At 42.5% G+C, this 20,119-nt stretch overlaps 1 protein-coding gene across 2 annotated transcripts; it reads left to right on the forward strand.

The window, feature by feature from the left end:
• The first annotated feature begins 547 nt into the window (after positions 1-547).
• Positions 548-19,207, forward strand: LOC110498967 (uncharacterized). Of its 2 annotated transcripts, XM_021575707.3 has the most exons (12): positions 548-766; positions 3,176-3,218; positions 4,090-4,292; positions 4,570-4,651; positions 5,012-5,296; positions 6,392-6,600; positions 9,466-9,501; positions 9,970-10,050; positions 10,422-10,535; positions 12,487-12,531; positions 14,989-15,108; positions 16,857-19,207. In XM_021575707.3, the coding sequence occupies exons 2-12, from the start codon at positions 3,176-3,178 to the stop codon at positions 16,974-16,976; spliced, it is 1,338 nt and encodes a 445-aa protein (XP_021431382.1). In that variant the 5' UTR covers positions 548-766; the 3' UTR covers positions 16,977-19,207. The 2 variants fall into 2 exon arrangements, with proteins under 2 accessions (XP_021431382.1, XP_090068473.1); XM_090212347.1 differs by lacking the exon at positions 12,487-12,531.
• The last annotated feature ends 912 nt before the right edge of the window (positions 19,208-20,119 follow it).

Raw genomic sequence — 20,119 nt, forward strand, 5'->3', positions numbered from 1 at the left:
ATTTATCTAATTAACTAACTGTCATCAGATTAATGAAAGTGGAGTCATGACATAAATTACAAATTAGTGGCTAATATGTGTACCCTACAATAAAGTGTAACCGAACACATCACTCTGGAGTCAGATGTTAACAGTGTAGTGAGGTATCAGTGACAGCCATAGAGTGAGTGCAATTGGCTTAGCCCAGTTGTCAGGGAGAGAGAGAAAAATAGGGGATCGTTTTTTTGCGAAAATTATGATTGTAGTTTTTTATTCTTTGGGGGTTAGCAATTGTGTGGGTAGTTCAAGTAGTTAGCTACAATGCTACATGGCAAAAAAAAGTAATTAGCTAATGAAAAGACTATGGAGATTTGAATTTAGTTAAACTACCACCTAGCTTCTGTGGATCTATTGCATGATAAAGACGAATAGCTTAACATTATAGCACATAAAACAAATTAATTTAACACCAATGTGCAGCTGTGTGGTTTAAAAAAACAGTAATATATAATACTGCCTAGACGAGTTCCTACCCCACTATATAACCTACTGGCAGCGCAGTCGCTTCAAAACAGTGGATTGTCATCTAGGGTTTATAGTTTCGTTGGTCGGATGAGAAGTGCTTTGAAAACCGCTTCGGAGCATCAGAGCTCCGGCATCAATCGTACACTTGGCCTACTACTTACTATCCGCTGCCTATCGAGTCACCGCGTGACACTCCCGTCATAGATACATTGTTACGAGGAGAAAAACAGGGAAATAATCAACTACATTCTTTCCTATCAAGGTATGTAGCCTATAGGCCTACTACATATCGTCTGCATGCACAATAAGAATGTTTGTGCGATGGCCATGTTCATGGCTCATAATTCGATTTTTCATTGCAGCTGTCTGCTTTCTCCATGCAGCAGTAGCGGCTTTTAGTTTTATTTTGTCTATTTATTTTTTTGCAACACAGGCGAACAATAAACTCTCCTCCGTTGATCATGTTTTGTTGTTGCATTGCCTCGGTTAGTGATGTTTGTTATTTTTGTCGCATGGTGATTTGTGGTCTGGGCGCTTGCGTGCGAGCCTCTGTCTAGCAAGGAGAGGAGAGAGGTGGTTGTAGGTGTGTGCGGTTATATACCGTATGCGTGTGCATATTATTTTGTGTTGGGATTGCTTTCTACCCGTTGCACCGAGTCACACAGCGATTTAATCGTATTCTATCTACGCATAACATCATGTTTAGCTTTTCATTACTGAAAAGATCATCATATAGTAGATGTTCTTATTTTATATAAATCATCTCGATATGGTTCATCCTTGTTATTTTTTTTGTTATTGTTTTTTTTCCGAGAGTTATTGTCGTCGTTCTCCCCTTCCCAAATGAAAGGCGCGGCACCCTCCGTAGATTTTACTGCCCCACGTGAACCGCTAGCTCTCTGGAGAGATAGCCGTTAGGCTCCTCAATGTAGCCTGATATTCTGTGGATCCTCAACAGGTTGAAGCCCAATGTTTCATATAGGCTTATCAGGCGCGAGAGATGCCAAATAATAGCTGTATGTATGGCTTTACAATAATAATACAAATGAATACAGAAGTAATAATTGTAAAAAAAATAATATATATATAACGTTATAAATTGCATGGGCTGTTGTGGCCCTGTAGGCCTATTGTAGAATTTTATGTAATCATGGAAATTATGTTTGTTTCATTATCTCTAATCATTATCTCTAATCGGTGCGGCAGGTAGCCTAGTGGTTAAAGCGTTGGGCCAGTAACCGAAAGGTTGCTGGATCGAAATCCCGAGCTGACAAGGTAAAAATCTGTCTTTATGGCAGTTAACAAGGCAGTCAACCCACTGTTCCTCGGCCGTCATTGTAAATCAGAATTTGTTCTGAACTGACTTGCCTAGTTAAATAACAAATCTCAATTGCATGTACAATTGAATGGCGGGCCTTGTGTGACAATTATTAAACGATTGTTGTGGCCCACACATTTATGAAACGCGCACGACCCCACACCGCCCTTGACTTGACGGATGCGCTCCAAATTCAAAAGGATGCGGATTGCGTGCGCGCAAGGTGGTTGGACCACCTTACAATAACATGAACGGTTGTAAAGTTTGGTCTGAGACAGTGGAGGGGAGGTAGTTGTTTGACTGGCCAACGTTAACCAGGTAGCCGAACTCCTGGACCTATGGGCCCTGGTCAAAAGTAGTGCACTGCACTATTTTGTAAACTTACGTTTTATTTGAGAAAATAAAGACAAATGACATGGACAAAATGATTGCCACCCGGAGCACTTTGGCCAATATAACGGCAGTCAAATGCTTATTGTTGCTATTGATGAGCTTGCTTCACCTTTCTACTGGTAATTTGGCCCACTCTTAAGCAGCAAACTGCTTGAATTCTTCCATGTTTGAGGGCTGCCCTCCACCTACTGCTGTTTTCAGATCTTGCCATAGGTTTTGAATGTGATTCAGGTCTGAACTAGACGCTGGCCTCTCCAGAACAGTCCAGTGTTTCATCTTGTACCATTCCTGGTTGCTCTTTTTTGTCATGTGTTTGGGGTCATTGTCCTGCTGGACCCACAACGTTCAATGGAGACCCAGTTTTCGGACCCTGTGTTGAACATTGGAGTCCAAAACACCTGATGATCTGCTGAATTCATGATGACATAGCTGTGGTATACTGATTGGCCATATACCACAAACCCCCGAGGTGCCTTGTTGCTATTATAAACTGGTTGCCAACATAATTAGAGCAGAAAAACACATGTTTTGTCATACCCTTGGTTTACGGTCTGATGTGCCACGGCTGTCAGCCAAAAGCATTCAGGGCTCGAACAACCCAGTTTATAAAGTTGTTTATAAAATATTTTATTAACTGGGTAGTTCGAGCCCTGAATGCTGATTGACTCTTTTAATTAAGTTTATAACCGGTTTATAATAACAATAAGTCACCTCGGGAGGTTTGTAGTATATTGCCAATATACCACGGCTAAGGGCTGTATGTTGCACATGTTCAAGGTCCCCAGTACCAGAGGCAGCAAACAACCCCAGAGCGTGTTCTTTTCACTGATTTCTTCATTTGGTCGTTCTTTATTGATTCATCATCTGTCTGTGTTATACCCCCCACAACGACCCGTTCACACTATAATTCATTATATTTCTGGTAATTTGTTCACAAAAAAATCTCTATTTCCCACGCAGATGATGTGGAGTCTGTGGATCCTGTTGGGAACTCTCGGTGTGGGTGAGTCATTTATTTTCCATAATTTAAAATGTTTTATTTTTGAAGTACAAAATGTGGTACAAGTTTCGAACCTAAAGACGCATGTGGAAGTTTTAGCTTACTGTATTAGCTCTTTTACATTCCAATGAAATGTCATCCAGAAAACACGTCGATGAACAAATTCCTTAAGCAATAAAGCCCGAGGGGGTATGGTACATAGCCAAGGAGGAGGTCTGTTGACATTTCAAGATGAATAGGCTGCAATGTTAAAAGGTAAACTACTGTGTACAATAAGGCCTAACCTACACCATTATTGTACCTGTTAACTTTCACCTCACATTCGGCATTAGTCAGCAGCATAGGGCTCATAGGGTCTGTATAAGGCACTACTTTTATTCAGGGTCCATATTGGAAACAGCTGTAGAGAAAATACATAATTAAAAGGGTTTCAATTTACAGTGTTTTAATCCTGTCTTTCTCACTCCATCTCCCCACCATCTCTCTCTGCCTCCCTATCTCCCCACCATCTCTCTCTGCCTCCCTATCTCCCTACCATCTCTCTCTGCCTCCCTATCTCCCCACCATCTCTCTCTGCCTCCCTATCTCCCCACCATCTCTCTCTGCCTCCCTATCTCCCTACCATCTCTCTCTGCCTCCCTATCTCCCTACCATCTCTCTCTGCCTCCCTATCTCCCCACCATCTCTCTCTGCCTCCCTATCTCCCCACCATCTCTCTCTGCCTCCCTATCTCCCTACCATCTCTCTCTGCCTCCCTATCTCCCCACCATCTCTCTCTGCCTCCCTATCTCCCCACCATCTCTCTCTGCCTTCCTATCTCCCCACCATCTCTCTCTGCCTCCCTATCTCCCCACCGTCTCTCTCTGTCTCTCAGATGGCTATGCGATGCACGACCTGCACGAGCGTCTGTCCCACGGGCGTCAGCTGAAGATCTACCTCCCGAAGAGCTCTTCAAAGCTGGAGTTCACCCCTGCTGCAGAGCCCGCGAAGACCTACCTGTACTGGGACCATGGTGCCCGGACCAACAAGGGACGGGTGTCTGGGACAGGGACTGACAGGCGCTGGTATCTGGACAAGGTGACTGACTGACTCTTCAATTGTCCAAGTCAAATCTTCCCAAGGAGACAATAAAGTATATCATATCATACCACCAGACGTCCAATTGAGGGGGGGGGAGGGGGGTGGTGTCCGCCTCTTAACAAAAAGGTCCACTTGATTTTGACCATTAGTAATACATTTACACCACCTCCGCTAATGTGATTACCATCCTCTATCTATCTCTTTAATTTAATTGCCTTGTTTTTATTGTGAAGCCATTTTAAATGCACTTAGATTTGATCTTTGCCCTCTGAAGGTGACGTACGAGGACCAGGGAACCTACGTCCAGAGAGACCACTGGAACAAGGAGATCTCCTCACTCAAAGTGGCCGTGAACAGTGAGTGCAGGAGGGGGTGCACGGTGGGGTGGTGGGGAGTTTTTGTTTTGCATGTTATTGAAATATTGTCCTTTGTTGTTGTCAGTTGGTGTACAGATCCTTCTTGCCTTTTTGTCTCTCCATTTCTCTCGCTCTCACTCTTGCTTGCTCCTTCACGCTTTCTCTCTCTTTCCACCTACTCGCTCTCACCCACCCCCCTCTCTCGTCTCTCATGTACTACCCCTCTCTTCCTTTCACTCTCTTTCTCTAATGCTAATTTTCCTCTTGCTTTCTCTCACCCCTTCATGTGCCTGCCCCATCTCTGTTTCCAACACCTCTCTCACCCGTAACACGTTCTCACACCTTTTCTCGCCCCACCAGCCAGGCATGAGTACCCGAAGTGCGTGGCGGGCGAGGACCTCTACATCTCATTGGAGGGCATTGACCTAGCCGACGCCCAACTCTCCTTCTCTGGCGCCGACGCCAATGTCACCCTGGTGCATGATGGGGCCGTGGTTGCCCAGGACCACCCGGACTACTGGAACCGGGTCAAGACCTACTCCACCAAGATCACCATCGAGAACGTCAACACCACGGACGTGGGTTACTACACGCTGAGGGACAGGAGAGACAGGGTGGTCTCCATCATCAGGATGGAACTCACAGGTGGGGGTGTGTGTGGGGGGCGTGTGTAAGGGGAGTGTGTGTGTGTGTGTGTGTGTGTTTTTTTGCTGTGTCACCATGCGTTGTTAGTTGCTCCAAACCTTGGTCTGCATATATGCTGGCTGTTTCCCAAATGGCCTAGCCCCACATACCTAACCTCAACCCTGCCTGGGAGCAGCAACAGTAGGGTGTGTGTATATATGGTTCTCATCATAGACATAGAAGGGATTTTATTCTAGAATATAAATTGTGCTATTTATAGTGAGCTCCAAAAGTATTGGGACAGTGACACATTTTCTGTTGTTCTGGCTCTGTATTCCAGCACTTTGGATTTGAAATGATACAACGATGAAACTTCTACATTAATGTGGATGCTACCATCATTACGGATAGTTCTGAATGAATTATTGGCATTGTTAGTTTCTCCAAACCTTGGTCTGCATATACGCTGGATATGTCCCAAATGGCACCCTATTTCCTCTAAAGAGCCCTATGGGCCCTGATCAAAAGGAGTGCACTAAATATGCAAAAGGGTGCCATTTGGTCTCCACAGACACTCACTTCTACTGGTCTCAACTGTGTTTCTGTACTTGTATTTATTTGATTTATATTTAACTAGGCAAGTCAGTTAAGAACAAATTCTTATTTACAATGACAGCCTAGGAACAGTGGGTTAACTGCCTTGTTCAGAACAACAGATTTTTAGCTTGTCAGCTCGGGGATTCGACCTAGCAACCATTAGGTTACTGGCCCAACGCTCTAACCACTAGGTTACCTGCCTCCCCCAAGCATGTACTAAGCATAGTCTTCTAATAAACATGCTCTTTGTGTCCTTTGCGCTAAATTATCACGGTCTGTATTTTAGTTGTCTGCTTTTGGGGCTATTTGAGAAAGACCTCATAGGCACCTACAGTAACTGACTCTCTGAACTCTTTCTCTATTTTTGCTTTCCTGATTTCTCCCCTTTCTCTCCCTGTCTTTCACACCGACTCTCTTATTCTGTCGCACTCTTTCTCTGTCCTCTTCCCTCTCCTGCCTTCCTACTCTAATTTCCTCCCACCGTCCTCCCTCCTCTGTCCCCTCTCTCTCCCCCTCCAGACCACCATGACTATGAAGCGGCTAACCCCCTCATGGCCCTTCTCCTCCTGCTGGGGATCCCCGCAGGTATCTGCTGCTGTTGCCAGAAGAAGATCTTCAAGAAGAAAGCCCCCCATCCCACAGCCGTCCTCCAGGGGACCCCCGAGACTCTGCACCCTCCTCCCGGCTACAATATCCCTGGAGGGGTGTCCCCTGGACCTGGTGGCCCGGTAAGGGGTAGTTTGATGGTGGCTTGGCGAAATCCCAAATGGCATCCTATTCCCTATTTAGTGCACTACTTTTGACCAAGCACCCCATAGGGCTCTAGTCAAAAGTAGTACACTATGTAGGGAATAGTGCCAAAGGCTACCCTATATACTGTAGTGCGCTACTTTTGACCATGGCTGATGGTACCCTATTCCCTATTTAGTGGGCTCTGGTCAAAAGTACTGCACCGATGGGCTCTGGTCAAAAGTAGTTCACTTTATAGGGAATATGGCGTCGTTTGGGACACAACCCTTGTTATATACCCCTTTAGAAAGTATCCATACCCCTTGACGTTTGTTGTGCCTGAATTCCAAATGGATTGAATATATATTTTCTCTCTCACCCATCTACACACAATACCCCATAATGGCAAAGTGAAAACATGTTCTTAGAAATTTTTCCACATTTATTGAAAATGAAATACAAAAATATCTAATTTACATATTGTGGTACTCACACCCCTGAGTCAATACATGTTAGAATCTCCTTTGGCTGTGATTACAGCTGAGTCTTTCTGGGTAAGTCTAAGATCTTTACACACCTGGATTGTACAATATTACCATATTATTTTTTTTTTTAATTCTTCAAGTTCTGTCAAGTTGGTTGTTGATCATTGCTAGACAGCCATAGATTTTCAAGTTAACTGTAACTCTTCCATTAAGGAACATTCAATGTCGTCTTCGTAAACATCTCCAGTGTATATTTGGCCTTGTGTTTTAGGTTATTGTCTTGCTGAAAGGTGAATTCATATATATATATTCACATAAACATACTGTTGACATGTAGGCTATGGTGTAATGGAATGTTTTGCCTTGTGCGGTAGGTTTTGACACTCTTATGTAGGTGTCATAACCAGCCATAAAATAACGCAGTATTTTGGTGTCTGGTGGAAAGCAGACTGTTGTGTTTCCTCTAGGACTTTGCCTGTGCTTAGCTCCATTCCGTTGAAGAAAATGGGTGAATTGATACTCCATCCAAAGTGTAATTAATATCACCATGCTCAAAGGGACATTTTTCTTATATATTCTTTTAACCTTTATTTAACTAGGCAAGTCAGTTAAGAACAAATTCTTATTTTCAATGAAGACCTAGGAACAGTGGGTTAACTGCCTTGTTTAGGGGCGGAACGACAGATTTTGCACCTTATCAGCTCGGGGATTCGATCTTGCAACCTTTCGGTTACTTGTCCAACGCTCTAACCACTAGGCTACGCTGCCGCCCCCAGCGTACATTCAACGTATGCTTTTTTTTCTATTTTTTTACCCATCTACCAATAGGTGCCTTACCTTGCGAGGCATTGGAAAACTTCCCTGGTCTTGGTGGTTGAATATGAGTTTGAAATTCACTGATTGAATGAGGAACCTTAACAGATAATTGTAGGTGTGGGGTACAGAGATGAGGTAGTCATTTAAAAAGTATGTTGAACACAATTATTGCACACAGGGTCCATGCAATTTATTATTTGACTTGTTAAGCACATTTGAACTCTTTAACTTATTTCGGCTTGTCATAACAAATCGGTTGAATACATTTTTTATTCATTTGTAAAAATGGCTGAAAACATAATACCATTTTGACATGTAGGCCAGTGACACAATCTCAATTTAATCCATCTTAAATTCAGTCTGTAACACAACAAAATGTGGAAAAAGGTCACGGGCTGTGAATACTTTCTGAAATGCACTGTACATAATACTACATGCCATGTAGTACCCACTTTGGTCACACTTTATGGTCATAACCATGTCATAACCATGTCATAACAACTGACGAGAAGGGGTCATAACACACATTATAATATGGTCATAACACTGTCATGTATGGAACACTGTTTGTATGTCATGATCCATATATTTAGACTTGTTGTGACATATACTGCGTTATTTTATGGCTGGTTATGACACCTACATAAGAGTGTCAAAACCTACCACACAAGGCAAAACATTCCATTACACCATAGCCTACATGTCAACAGTATGTTTATGTGAATATATATATATATATATATATATATATATATATATATATATATATATATATATATATATATTGTTTTTAATTGACCATATTAAATGATCATTGTTCTTGTGCACACATGAATGATGACTAGGATGAATGCCGTAGCAGATTTCAGGAGCAGGACAAGATTCTCTTTTTGACTGAATACTAATTGACATAAGGGCATGTACGTGATAGGCCTCTCTGGTTAATCATGATTATGATGTCATAATGCTCCTTGGACAGTGTCATAAAGTGTATTTTCTTAGTCCAAGTAAAGTGACACAGGATGGTCATAATGCTTTTTTGACAGCGTCATACAGTGTATTATCTAGTTATATAAAATATGTTGAAAAAAAACACGACTGTAAAAAATCGAGTACAACAACGACAAATGATTTAAGGAACAAGCTTTCAAACGAAGGGAAACTTGTTGGCAGGGGGGGGAAATTATTGAAATAAATACTTGTCAGAACAGGTGTAAATATATGCGTCATGTAATGTGTTATGACCATATTATGACAAGTTATGTAATCTGTTATGACTGTGTCATAACGTGTTATGACACTGGGTGTCAAGTAAAGTGTTACCGACACTTTTATCCAAAGCATTTTAAGGTATGGGGGGGGTGTCGTGAATCAGACCCACTACCCTGCCGTTGCAAGCACCACGGTCTACCAACTGAGCTACAGAGGACCACACGTTGCCTTTATGTTCCTCATGTCTCCCCTCTCGCTCCTTGATGTACGATCACAGTGACATCGCAGTAAGGTTTTGTGAATGAACGGTCGATAATAACATAAATTGTGTTTTTGTTGTGATGGTTGCAGGTATTTTATCATGGCCCAGGCCCAGATCCTAACATGGTACGTGATGCAATTTATTATTATTCAATTAACTACACTGTGGTGTGTGTGTGTGGTTGGTTATCGGCTTTGTGTCACTGATCTGAACGACAAGCAATAATGCCTTCCGTATGTACATCATTTTCTTATTTCCGTCTTAGTCATGTCATGAGCACTGTGCGTGTAGCATGCGTGTATTGGAGTAGAAGTCCCTATGTCTATCTGTGGGTATCCATGTACAGTATCTGTGTATGTTCAGGTTGTGTATGAGTATATACTGTCATGGATATATAGTCTAAGCAGGGATGGAAATTAAGCTAGCCCGAGTCTAGTACTTTTCAGACTGGGCTAGTAGTAAATAGGCCAAACATTGCATGGCACAGATTTGGACCCCAAATCGTTAAATTCCATCCCTGAATATGATTATATAAAAGTATATTTCAGTCCCTCTGTCTAACTGTAGGAACTGTGGTGCTCCTCCATGTACAGGGAGGTTACCCCCAGGTCTACTCTCCCCCCAACCCTGGGATGCCTGGCCAGCCTCAGTGGACTGGACCCCCATTCCAACCAGTGAGTCAATCCATTCATCTCTCCTCTCTCTCCTTCACGCCTTCTCTCTCTCCATCTGTTCATTTGATCACTTAGCAGCACAACTGTAAGGTCTGAAAACAAAGGAGCTGGGGAGAAAATGTCTGGCCTCATGGCACCTCATTCCCTTTATAGTGTGCTACTTTTGACCAGGGCCCATAGGGTGCTATTTGTGACACATCCACTCTCTGTACAGGAGGATTGGGGCTGAGTTAGGGGCTGTGACGCTACACTAACCTTCCAGGAATAAGGTTCTGTCTGTCCCAGTTGATTAATACTCTCAATTGGTCAATATTCATCAACAAGCAATATGTCTCTCTGAGACGGTGTTGTTTTGCTGTGTTTTGTTTCAGGGGTTCAACCCAGGCTACCACCCACAGGACCCTATGTACCCCCCCGCCCAGCCCCTGCAGTGGAACGGCCCGCCCCCCAACCAGCCACAGTATAACCCTGGTGCTCCTCCTATGGTATGTCTCTCTACTCTACCATACACTCTTCTATTATATTCTTCTCCTCTACTCTGTTCTATTCTACTCTAATCTGTTCTAGTCTACTCTGTTCTATTCTATTCTAATCTGTTCTAGTCTACTTTGTTCTATTCTACTATACTACACTGCTCAAAAAAATTGGGATTTGGAGTCACACTCAAAATTTAAGTGGAAAACCACACTACAGGCTGATCCAACTTTGATGTAATGTCCTTAAAACAAGTCAAAATGAGGCTCAGTAGTGTGTGTGGCCTCCACGTGCCTGTCTGACCTCCCTACAATGCCTGGGCATGCTCCTGATGAGGTGGCGGATGGTCTCCTGAGGGATCTCCTCCCAGACCTGGACTAAAGCATCCGCCAACTCCTGGACAGTCCATCCACCAACGCCACGTTGGTGGATGGGGCGAGAAATGATGTCCCAGATGTGCTCAATTGGATTCAGGTCTGGGGAACGGGCGGGCCAGTCCATAGCATCAATGCCTTCCTCTTGCAGGAACTGCTGACACACTCCAGCCACATGAGGTCTAGCATTGTCTTGCATTAGGAGGAACCCAGGGCCAACCACACCAGCATATGGTCTCACAAGGGGTCTGAGGATCTCATCTCGATACCTAATGGCAGCCAGGCTACCTCTGGCGAGCACATGGAGGGCTGTGCGGCCCCCCAAAGAAATGCCACCCCACACCATGACTGACCCACCACCAAACTGGTCATGCTGGAGGATGTTGCAGGCAGCAGAACATTCTCCACGGTGTCTCCAGACTGTCACGTCTGTCACATGTGCTCAGTGTGAACCTGCTTTCATCTGAGAAGAGCACAGGGCGCCAGTGGCGAATTTGCCAATCTTGGTGTTCTCTGGCAAATGCCTGTGGACGTCGGGCACTCATACCACCCTCATGGAGTCTGTTTCTGAACGTTTGAGCAGACACATGCACATTTGTGGCCTGCTGGAGGTCATTTTGCAGGGCTCTGGCAGTGCTCCTCCTGCACCTTCTTGCACAAAGGCGGAGGTAGCGGTCCTGCTGCTGGGTTTTTGCCTTCCTCCACGTCTCCTGATGTACTGGCCTGTCTCCTGGTAGTGCCTCCATGCTCTGGACACTACGCTGACAGACACAGCAAACCTTATTGCCACAAGCCATCCTGGATGAGCTGCACTACCTGAGCCACCTGTGTGGGTTGTAGACTCCGTCTCATGCTACCACTAGAGTGAAAGCACCGCCAGCAATCAAAAGTGACCAAAACATCAGCCAGGAAGCATAGGAACTGAGAAGTGGTCTGTGGTTATCACCTGCAGAACCACTCCTTTATTGGGGGTGTCTTGCTAATTGCCTATAATTTCCACCTGTTGTCTATTCCATTTGCACAACAGCATGTGAAATTTATTGTCAGTGTTGCTTCCTAAGTGGACAGTTTGATTTCACAGAAGTGTGATTGACTTGGAGTTACATTGTGTTGTTTGTGTTCCCTTTATTTTTTTGAGCCGTGTATATTCTATTGTACCATTCCACTCTGTTTTATTCTACTCTACTCTAATCTTTTCTACTCTACTCTGTTATATTCTACTCTACCGTGCTATATTCTATTCCACTCTACTGTGTTATATTCTACTTTACTATAATATTTTCTACTCTACCCTGTTCTATTCTACCCTACTATATTCTATTCTACTAGTCTACTCTACTCTGTTATGTTCTACTTTATTCTAATCTTTTCTACCCTGTTCTATTCTACCCTACTATATTCTATTCTACTATTCTACTCTGTTCTATTCTACTCTAATCTTTTCTACTCTACTCCGTTCTATTCTACTTTACTTTCTATACCCTATTCTACCATATTTGGTTATATTATTGAAAACTCTACTCAGCCTCTACTCCTATTCCCTCTATTCTACAATCTATCTCACGCTGCCTTCCTTCTGACCCCTAAGTGGAGTGGGCCGCCTAACCAGTATCAGTATCCCATGGCTCCGATGGTATATATCTACTCTACTTAACCATAGTCTAGTGTCTCTTCCCAGTCCTCCCCATCACCCATGTCCTCTGTGTCAACAGATGTCAAATCTTAATTTGACTCCATTAGTCGCTGGAGGAAAATAATCCAGCAGTAGGTTTTGAATATCTGAATAAATATTTAGAATCGCCACCAGGGGGCAGCTGGAAGCGGTGTTTGTGAGCAATGCACACCGTACCTACATTGTACCTTATGTAGGCTACGTACAGGCTACAGGGCATCTCGTGTGAATTCTTATGTGAATTATAATAAATTGACATATTTGTAGGGGGTAGATGTATTTTTAGTTTGGGAAAATCATTTTTTCAGATTAATTGTTTTATTATATGTTGAAGGCAAGCAATAGGCAGAATAAATTATACATTTCCTCAGTGTCTGTGTGGACCATAGCACACATATGCCAGAGTTGGCATGGGTTTTAATCCGGCCCACTGCATTGGACTAGTAACCGGAAGGTTGCAAGTTCAAACCCCTGAGCTGACAAGGTACAAATCTGTCGTTCTGCCCCTGAACAGGCAGTTAACCCACTGTTCCTAGGCCGTCATTGAAAATAAGAATTTGTTCTTAACTGACTTGCCTAGTTAAATAAAGGTAAAAAAATGGATGAATGTCTATTACACACATTAACACATTAACTCCGCGTTAAAGCAGAAATAATTCAAGCAGAAATAATTCAAAGGTTCACAGTTTAGGCATTCTTTCTGAGTGGTTACGGTTAGGGCTATGGTTGAGGAAAGGCTTAAAACAACAACAAAAAATGGAAAACTACGCGCCTATGTTTCATCAGTATTTATAGTATTCTTCGTGCCTGTGAAAGTATAGTGAACTGTCGTAGTGCAGTGGTCTAAGCAGCATGCTCCAACTCTGAACCTAATGAGTTTGTGCCCAGTGCTGGGTGAGATAGTGACCAGGCTGATCCTACATTGTGAATTGCATTTATTTCAATAAGTAAAGCAAATAGTCTAATCATTTACATATTATACAAAAGTGTCTCAGCTCAACAAAAATCATCTTTGGATAGGCTCAAATGCCTAAACATCTTGACAGCTTTACGAAGTTAAATATTAAAGCCACACAATACAGGCTTTCAAACCACACCAAAGACCAGAACTATACTGACAAATTCTACATAGCTTAACTATAAAACGTGGATGGGAGGGCGAACATACGGTAGGTAGTCTTACATCTGTCAATCAACTGATGGCCCAAATCAGCTGATCAACTCAGCCAGGGAAACACAGAAGCCTGTTATCAGTTCTCACTCCTTTCATTATGTGATAATGGATAGGCTAATGGGTAGTCTACAGAATGTAGCCTATTGGAATATAATCCTATTGCAACCGTCAATGGCACTAGATTATCGCCAGCGGATGTCTTGTTATACCATCAATATGCGCTAAATTCCCCCGCACAGCTGATCGCAATTGCAACCATTAGTAGTCACCTCATTACTGTTCCCTAAAGGATCGGTGGTCCTTAGTCCTGCTTGCAATCAAAGTCTTTTGAGATATGTTTGCCCTCTGGTTGGTATTGTAATCGGAACAATTGAGTTATTTTTTAACAGACTAAGGGCGATGTATCTATTTAACGAGCATTCCGTACGATAAAAATAAAGTATTTAATAGTTTACCACGGCAAATCTACTGTGGCATTTTACCCCACACTTTTTGAATGAACGGAAAACTAATGTTGGTGTAGCCGACTGCTATTATTTTATTTGTTTCCTATGTAGGTTATCCAAAAGTGTCTGGTATGGTCATTTCTTATCACGATCGACTGTCCTTGAAATGTGTAAATAAGTCATGTCAATCGGGGGGATTGAGTTCTTTGTGTCATCAGAGTGTGGGCCGGGAATCAAACCCAAGCCGACGCCATAGACATTTATGTACACACTGAAGAAAGCAGACCTAACCGTTAGACCACCCCAGGGCACAATTCAAAATGTTGACCTGATCAACTTGACACTTGTACGTCGTCGCCAAGTAGAGACCAATATCTATCTTGTGTTATTAGGCTATATATAAAACGACAGATGTTGATGTGTATGGCTTCATTTCAGATACATTTTGTACATTTGAATGTTGTAGTAACAGGGCCTAGGTCTAGCGTTTGAGCGAGAGAGAGAAAATGATTTTGATAGCAAACTCTGATCCCAATGACTGGACTGTCCCCTCATGGAAGGAAAGATTACTGCTCTTTTTTTCAGGGACTGTCGAGGCTTATTCAAATTTTTTGATGCAGCAGGAAAATTCTTAGCGACAAAAGAGTGATCAAGTTAAGAACTGACATCTGTATCTGTCATACGCTGCTCCGGTTTGGATCCTTCTCATCTCAGTGTGTAGTTTGTGTGTGTGTGTGTGTGTGTGTGTGTGTGTGTACATGACCTGTATTTGTGTGACTAATTGTGTGTGTGTTTCAGGGGTATGCTCCAGTGATGTACAGTGCCATGCCTCCAGGTGAACCAGTGAAGGAGGAGATAAAGATGGAGAACATGTCTCCTGCTGATCCCCTCCTCGCCCACCCCCCACAACCCCCCCAGGTCAGTCCTCTCTCTCTCTCTCTCTCTGTCTTTTTCTTGCTCTCTCTCTCCATCTCCGTCCCACAAATACACACTTGCTTACAGTGCCTTGCGAAAGTATTCGGCCCCCTTGAACTTTGCGACCTTTTGCCACATTTCAGGCTTCAAACATAAAGATATAAAACTGTATTTTTTTGTGAAGAATCAACAACAAGTGGGACACAATCATGAAGTGGAACGACATTTATTGGATATTTCAAACTTTTTTAACAAATCAAAAACGGAAAAATTGGGTGTGCAAAATTATTCAGCCCCTTTACTTTCAGTGCAGCAAACTCTCTCCAGAAGTTCAGTGAGGATCTCTGAATGATCCAATATTGACCTAAATGACTAATGATGATAAATACAATCCACCCGTGTGTAATCAAGTCTCCGTATAAATGCACCTGCACTGTGATAGTCTCAGAGGTCCGTTAAAAGCGCAGAGAGCATCATGAAGAACAAGGAACACACCAGGCAGGTCCGAGATACTGTTGTGAAGAAGTTTAAAGCCGGATTTGGATACAAAAAGATTTCCCAAGCTTTAAACATCCCAAGGAGCACTGTGCAAGCGATAATATTGAAATGGAAGGAGTATCAGACCACTGCAAATCTACCAAGACCTGGCCGTCCCTCTAAACTTTCAGCTCATACAAGGAGAAGACTGATCAGAGATGCAGCCAAGAGGCCCATGATCACTCTGGATGAACTGCAGAGATCTACAGCTGAGGTGGGAGACTCTGTCCATAGGACAACAATCAGTCGTATATTGCACAAATCTGGCCTTTATGGAGGAGTGGCAAGAAGAAAGCCATTTCTTAAAGATATCCATAAAAAGTGTCGTTTAAAGTTTGCCACAAGCCACCTGGGAGACACACCAAACATGTGGAAGAAGGTGCTCTGGTCAGATGAAACCAAAATTGAACTTTTTGGCAACAATGCAAAACGTTATGTTCGGCGTAAAAGCAACACAGCTGAACACACCATCCCCACTGTCAAACATGGTGGTGGCAGCATCATGGTTTGGGCCTGCTTTTCTTCAGCAGGGACAGGGAAGATGGTTAAAATTGATGGGAAGATGGATGGAGCCAAATACAGGACCATTCTGGAAGAAAACCTGATGGAGTCTGCAAAAGACCTGAGACTGGGACGGAGATTTGTCTTCCAACAAGACAATGATCCAAAACATAAAGCAAAATCTACAATGGAATGGTTCAAAAATAAACATATCCAGGTGTTAGAATGGCCAAGTCAAAGTCCAGACCTGAATCCAATCGAGAATCTGTGGGAAGAACTGAAAACTGCTGTTCACAAATGCTCTCCATCCAACATCACTGAGCTCGAGCTGTTTTGCAAGGAGGAATGGGAAAAAATGTCAGTCTCTCGATGTGCAAAACTGATAGAGACATACCCCAAGCGACTTACAGCTGTAATCGCAGCAAAAGGTGGCGCTACAAAGTATTAACTTAAGGGGGCTGAATAATTTTGCACGCCCAATTTTTCAGTTTTTGATTTGTTAAAAAAGTTTGAAATATCCAATAAATGTCGTTCCACTTCATGATTGTGTCCCACTTGTTGTTGATTCTTCACAAAAAAATACAGTTTTATATCTTTATGTTTGAAGCCTGAAATGTGGCAAAAGGTCGCAAAGTTCAAGGGGGCCGAATACTTTCGCAAGGCACTGTACTTTATCGAAACATGGTTTTCAACTCTCAACCTTCACTCCTTAGGCGTCATCGCCCTCCGCCCCCGTGCCTGCCTCTGACGTCCTCCACTCCTCGGACGGAGCCTACCAGTTTAACATCGACACAGGAAAGAACACCACCACCAACACCACCAACTTCCTGTAGAACACCACCCAATGGCCCAATCAGGAGCGGCCTTTTCAACGTAATGGGGGCTCGTCCCAATACGTCTCAATTGCTTTCTTTCCTCGTCTCCTTTCCTCGTTGCTTTCCCTGTGTGACCACTGATATTAATGGGAGGTATAAACCATGGGGGCTGTTTGCGATTCAATTTAGGGAGGTGTTAAACAAGAGAAGTGCTAATGAATTTACCAACGAAAATGCAGTGATCCATTCTCACAACAACAACAAAAAACAGCTGACATAACTAGGTCCCGAGCTGTGTTTTTATTCACTGTGTTTTTTTTTTACCCCCTACCCCTTTCACATAAACAAACAAAGGTAACAAAATGTAAAAATAAGGGGTTTTGTCTCTGTGTAAATGGGGTATTAGTGAAGGAAAGGAGATAAGGAAAGTAGGCAATTGGAATATGCCCCTATTTCCTGTATAGGGACAGGAAGTGTCCATTAGCTGTGATACAGAGCCTGTCAAAATGGCTGAAACGGACAATGGAATCATGGGATTGGTGCAAGAATGGCTGAAGGTAGTTACCACCATATTCCCTGTCCATTTATTTTAAATATACTAGGGGGATTGTACGAGTGCACACTTCGGGAGAAGGGTAGAAAATTGGAATGTAGCCAGAGTCTAGGGGCGAGGGTTGGGAAGGCAGTAGAAAAGGTTGGTTATGTTACATTTATTGTTTTAAACGTGTAGCCTTAGATTTTTCTAACTTGTCTTTTTTTAAACTCAACAGTAAAGATGGTATCTATGAAACACTCCAACTGCCAACCATCTCGCAAAAAAACAAACACGATCATTATCCAACCAGAGAACCTACATCACACCCAGTCATGATCCAATCAGATGGTACCAGGAAAACTCATCATCACTCTGGATAGACAAAGCAAAGCTCTCTATAAACAAGTATATACATGTAAATACAATCACAAATGCCTTTATGTTCCAAAGTTTAGTTTGTCATTATATGCATGATGGACCATTTTAGTACTTTATATGAAACTACTGTCATTTCAACCGGGTATGGAGAGTTAATTAACTGTTTTGGCAGCTTATGATTAAAAACAATTGGGAGGCGGGTGCTATTCTATTAGGCCCAAATAGCCCCCTATTCCTTACATAGTGCACTACTTTTGACCCGAGTAAATGTCATTCCTGTGCATCTGTTCTCTTGTATTGTCATCACGTTAGGTTGAACACGGACAGTTTTGTAGCGTCAACAAGGCTAACAGAGGCGTATGAGTTCCACAAGAGCCTATGTAAATCACAAAGTTGGAATAGTTACCACTTTATTACTGTATATAATCAGCCATGTTAATATGAATTATATTAATATATGAATATTAATTATGTTAAAATATGTAGTATGTATACATATTCAAGGAACATTTTAATTTGCGGTGTACAAACTTAACATGATGAACAGCAATGACATTTACGCTAACGGGCGACGAGCATTTCCAGACCATGTGACCTGACCAGAAAAATTTCCTGGCCTAGTTCTTTGTTCTCATCATTACATTGTCGTTAGTCATCTTTCAACCCCATTGCAATGTGACACTGCCAAGGAACCAGAGTTGGCATTCTACCTCTCATTCCTTCATCTATGCACATATAGGCTCTACTCCAATATCCACACTATCATACCAATTAGAATGAAGCCATGGATGTGTCCAAAATGGCACCCTATTCTCTATAAAAATGTATTACTTTTGACCAGGGCCCAAGTGTATTAAGGTTACTCTACCACTGCATTTGTTTTTTTGTCGGTTACCAATACCCTCATGAGCTGTAAACAAACTTGCTACTCCAGGGACATATTCATTAGTGTAGACTAGTGAAATGTGTTTCAATGGAATTGTGTCATGTTGTAAAGCGTTTGGAGTTAACAGTTTCCGTTGCAAATGTTTCGCTAGTTTGCTACGGTGTGCGCAGTGCGCTGATGATTACAACCCAGGCTCCCGATACTCATTTTTTAATTTACATTTTGTTACCTCACTCTTTAGGGATACCACATGAGCTTTTGGAGTAACTTTTAAAGCAATCTTACCGAACGTCTTTTCTCACTTTGTAACTGTCTAGATGATTTCCAAAGCAATATCATTAGACCTTGTGGAATGTTCCGTTTGTTTTTATTCTATGAATATCGTTAGCATTTATAGTAGAATAGTCTGTAGGACATGCACATATCCACCTCAATAAACATAATACAAAATCCCTGCTCTGCCTGTCCGTTTGTGTGCTTTAAATACAAGATAATCACATCTGCAGTTAATTCTGTTATCACACAAAAAAAACGACTTAGTAACATTATGAAAAAAAAAAGGCAAATGCTTTATCATACAAAATGGAACCAAACGATTCATAAACGGAGACATAACAACAACAAAAACTACTGCTTCTTATTAATTGTACTGCCGTTGACATGATTCAATAAAAACTATTGAAAAAGGGTATAGAGACGGAATTATCGAAGCACCATTACACCTCAACTTTCATGAACGTTATCTGGGACTCTGGCTTCACTTCGTCTCGAGGAGATGAGCTGAAACCAGCAGGCCAGTGGTAAGACTTACAGGTCCAGACGGTAGAAGAGCAGGACCAGGTATCTTCCTCTGTGGTAGTCAGACTGAGCTGTTTAAACTGTCTGTCAACTACTGCTGTCCCCACCCAGTCTGAAGCAGGCGTAGATACTTGGGGAGGTAAGAGCTGCTGCAACAATTAGCACCACCCATATATCTCTCTATTACTATTCAATCCCTCCTTATGAATAATCTCTCTGTCTCACTCACGTAATCACGTGAGGACTAAAACTACAGTAATGAATGTTATTACAGTAATGAATGTTATTTTTTTTCTCATCAGGGAGCCACACAGCAAATTCTGAGTGTTAAATCCACACTGAGTGTTAAATTTAACACTAGTCCAGTGTCTGTATGGGTCCACACTTGTCAGTGTTAAATTAACACACTGCTTAGTGTAAAGCCTTATTTGCATATTTCCCAGAGTGTCTTTCGAATGAATTGCAGAGTTACGACACATGACTGTATTCGTTAGGGCCAGCATTCCAGAGACGCCTCTACACATTGAGACTGGTGTTTTGCAGGCACTATTTAATGAAGCTGCC

The sequence above is a fragment of the Oncorhynchus mykiss genome, chromosome 20 (assembly GCF_057628025.1).
Source record: "Oncorhynchus mykiss isolate SJ-2025 chromosome 20, ASM5762802v1, whole genome shotgun sequence".
Taxonomy (NCBI): Eukaryota; Metazoa; Chordata; class Actinopteri; order Salmoniformes; family Salmonidae; genus Oncorhynchus; species Oncorhynchus mykiss.

What these genes read in the sequence shown, in the direction of transcription:
- LOC110498967 (XM_021575707.3), top strand. Translation starts at nt 3,176, where the DNA reads ATGATGTGGAGTCTGTGGATCCTGTTGGGAACTCTCGGTGTGG. An exon ending in CCCCTGGACCTGGTGGCCCG is followed by an intron (nt 6,601 to 9,465) that starts GTAAGGGGTAGT and finishes TGATGGTTGCAG; the next exon opens with GTATTTTATCATGGCCCAGG. An exon ending in AGTATCCCATGGCTCCGATG is followed by an intron (nt 12,532 to 14,988) that starts GTATATATCTAC and finishes TGTGTGTTTCAG; the next exon opens with GGGTATGCTCCAGTGATGTA.